Below are 1,537 nucleotides of genomic sequence, written 5' to 3'. Positions count from 1 at the left end.
TGTTAACAAATTCAGATAAATTGAAATCATGTAACTTTTCTCATTATAATGCAATAAAACTTTAAAAAGTGGGAAAAAACCCATGGCAAGCCTGTATTTTACAACAGGTCACAAGTGTCATCCCTGGTATTTAGAACTGTCGTCTTCCCAAAGCATTGCCTTGTTTGTTTTTATTTTGCCTTGTTGAAGTTGGTCTCATGGTGGCTAGCCTGGAACTCACTGTGTGGAACTCACAGAGATCTGCATGCCTCTGCCTCCTGAGTATTGGCATTGAAAGTGTGCGCTGCTGCCGCACCCAGTATGCCCACCCTTTTGTATTCCACTTGTCCAGAGATAGCCCTTCAACTGGTCACGGTGCTTGGCTTCGTGAACTGTTTCAAGTGTTTTTACTTAAGCATCTGGGCTGAGCCATTCCATGTCCTGAGTGAATTAGGCTGCTGCAAGTGTCCATCTCCTCTCATGAGGACGAAGCACAAGAGTACTGAGAAGGACGCCACACCTTTCACACTGTCCTCCCTAGCCTATGTAGTGCATCCCAGTATCATTTGATAAGCAGGTACTCTGGTCCAGAAATGAAAGAACCCTCCCACATATGGTGGTTGGTTGAAAAGGATGCAGTCTCCACCCTGCCAGCTTCCACTTGGGAGCTCCACTTCCATGCCAAGAGATTCATTCTAGACTCTCCTTGCCAAGGTGATTAGTAGTGTCTAAAACTGTCATGATCTGAAACAGGAGTTTGATGTTAGATCCTTAGGAGTAGCAGGTGGAACTGCATCCCTACTGATCCAAATCAGTGCTCCAAAGTAGAAACCCAGGCAACTCTCCGTATTTTGTTGCTTTAAGCTGTTGGGTGAGAATGGTTTGTTATGCAGCCGCGAAGAAACTGATATAGGTGCTGCCTACATGGTTTTAGTGATTAAAGTCACACATGATTTTTTTTTTTTAAGCTTACTTGTTTTCTCGTTTTCCTTATCAGCTGGACACAGGGAACTATTCCTGAAGTCTCGCATACTAGACAAGAAAAACTTCTTTATTTTTCTGGGCCCTACTCCAAACTAGCAGATTCTTGCTCAACATTGCAGCACCCAACCCTGAGGTAAATTCTGTCTCTAGTATGTCACACACAAGTTGTTGCTATGTCCCCTCTCTAATGTTTTTTTTTTAAGCCGAGATGAGGGTATTTGCTCATCTTACAAGCAGTATCTTGACATGCCTTAGATTATGAGATCACCAAAGTGCCATTCATTTCAAGGGTCATGGTGTTGTTCAGAAATGATTTTTCATGTTCTGTCTAGCAAGAGTGCTGCCAGGGTCTCCATTTCCTATTCAGTGACAACAATGCCACCAGTACAAAGGAATGATGCAATGTGTTGGTAATCAAAATCCCTAAGGACTACTTTAGAATATAAGCCTGAGGTAAGAAATGACACTAGCAGACAAAGAGATGGCTGTGCAAACATGAACGTCTGAGTTCAGATACCCAGAGCCAACACAAAAATCCAGGCATGGTGGCTCACACCAATAATGCCAGTGCTAC

At 43.3% G+C, this 1,537-nt stretch overlaps 1 protein-coding gene across 1 annotated transcript in view; it reads left to right on the top strand.

Annotated features, from left to right (window-relative positions):
* LOC116091509 overlaps positions 1 to 549 on the top strand; it is a 10,717-nt gene extending 10,168 nt beyond the window's left edge. The window contains exon 4 of the mRNA XM_031372949.1: positions 332 to 549. Within this exon, the coding sequence (XP_031228809.1) occupies positions 332 to 549 (218 nt within the window). The remainder of the gene's footprint in view (positions 1 to 331) is intronic.
* The last annotated feature ends 988 nt before the right edge of the window (positions 550 to 1,537 follow it).

This window comes from Mastomys coucha, chromosome X (genome assembly GCF_008632895.1).
Source record: "Mastomys coucha isolate ucsf_1 chromosome X, UCSF_Mcou_1, whole genome shotgun sequence".
Taxonomy (NCBI): domain Eukaryota; kingdom Metazoa; phylum Chordata; class Mammalia; order Rodentia; family Muridae; genus Mastomys; species Mastomys coucha.
This window is presented reverse-complemented; position numbering and strand designations above follow the sequence as displayed.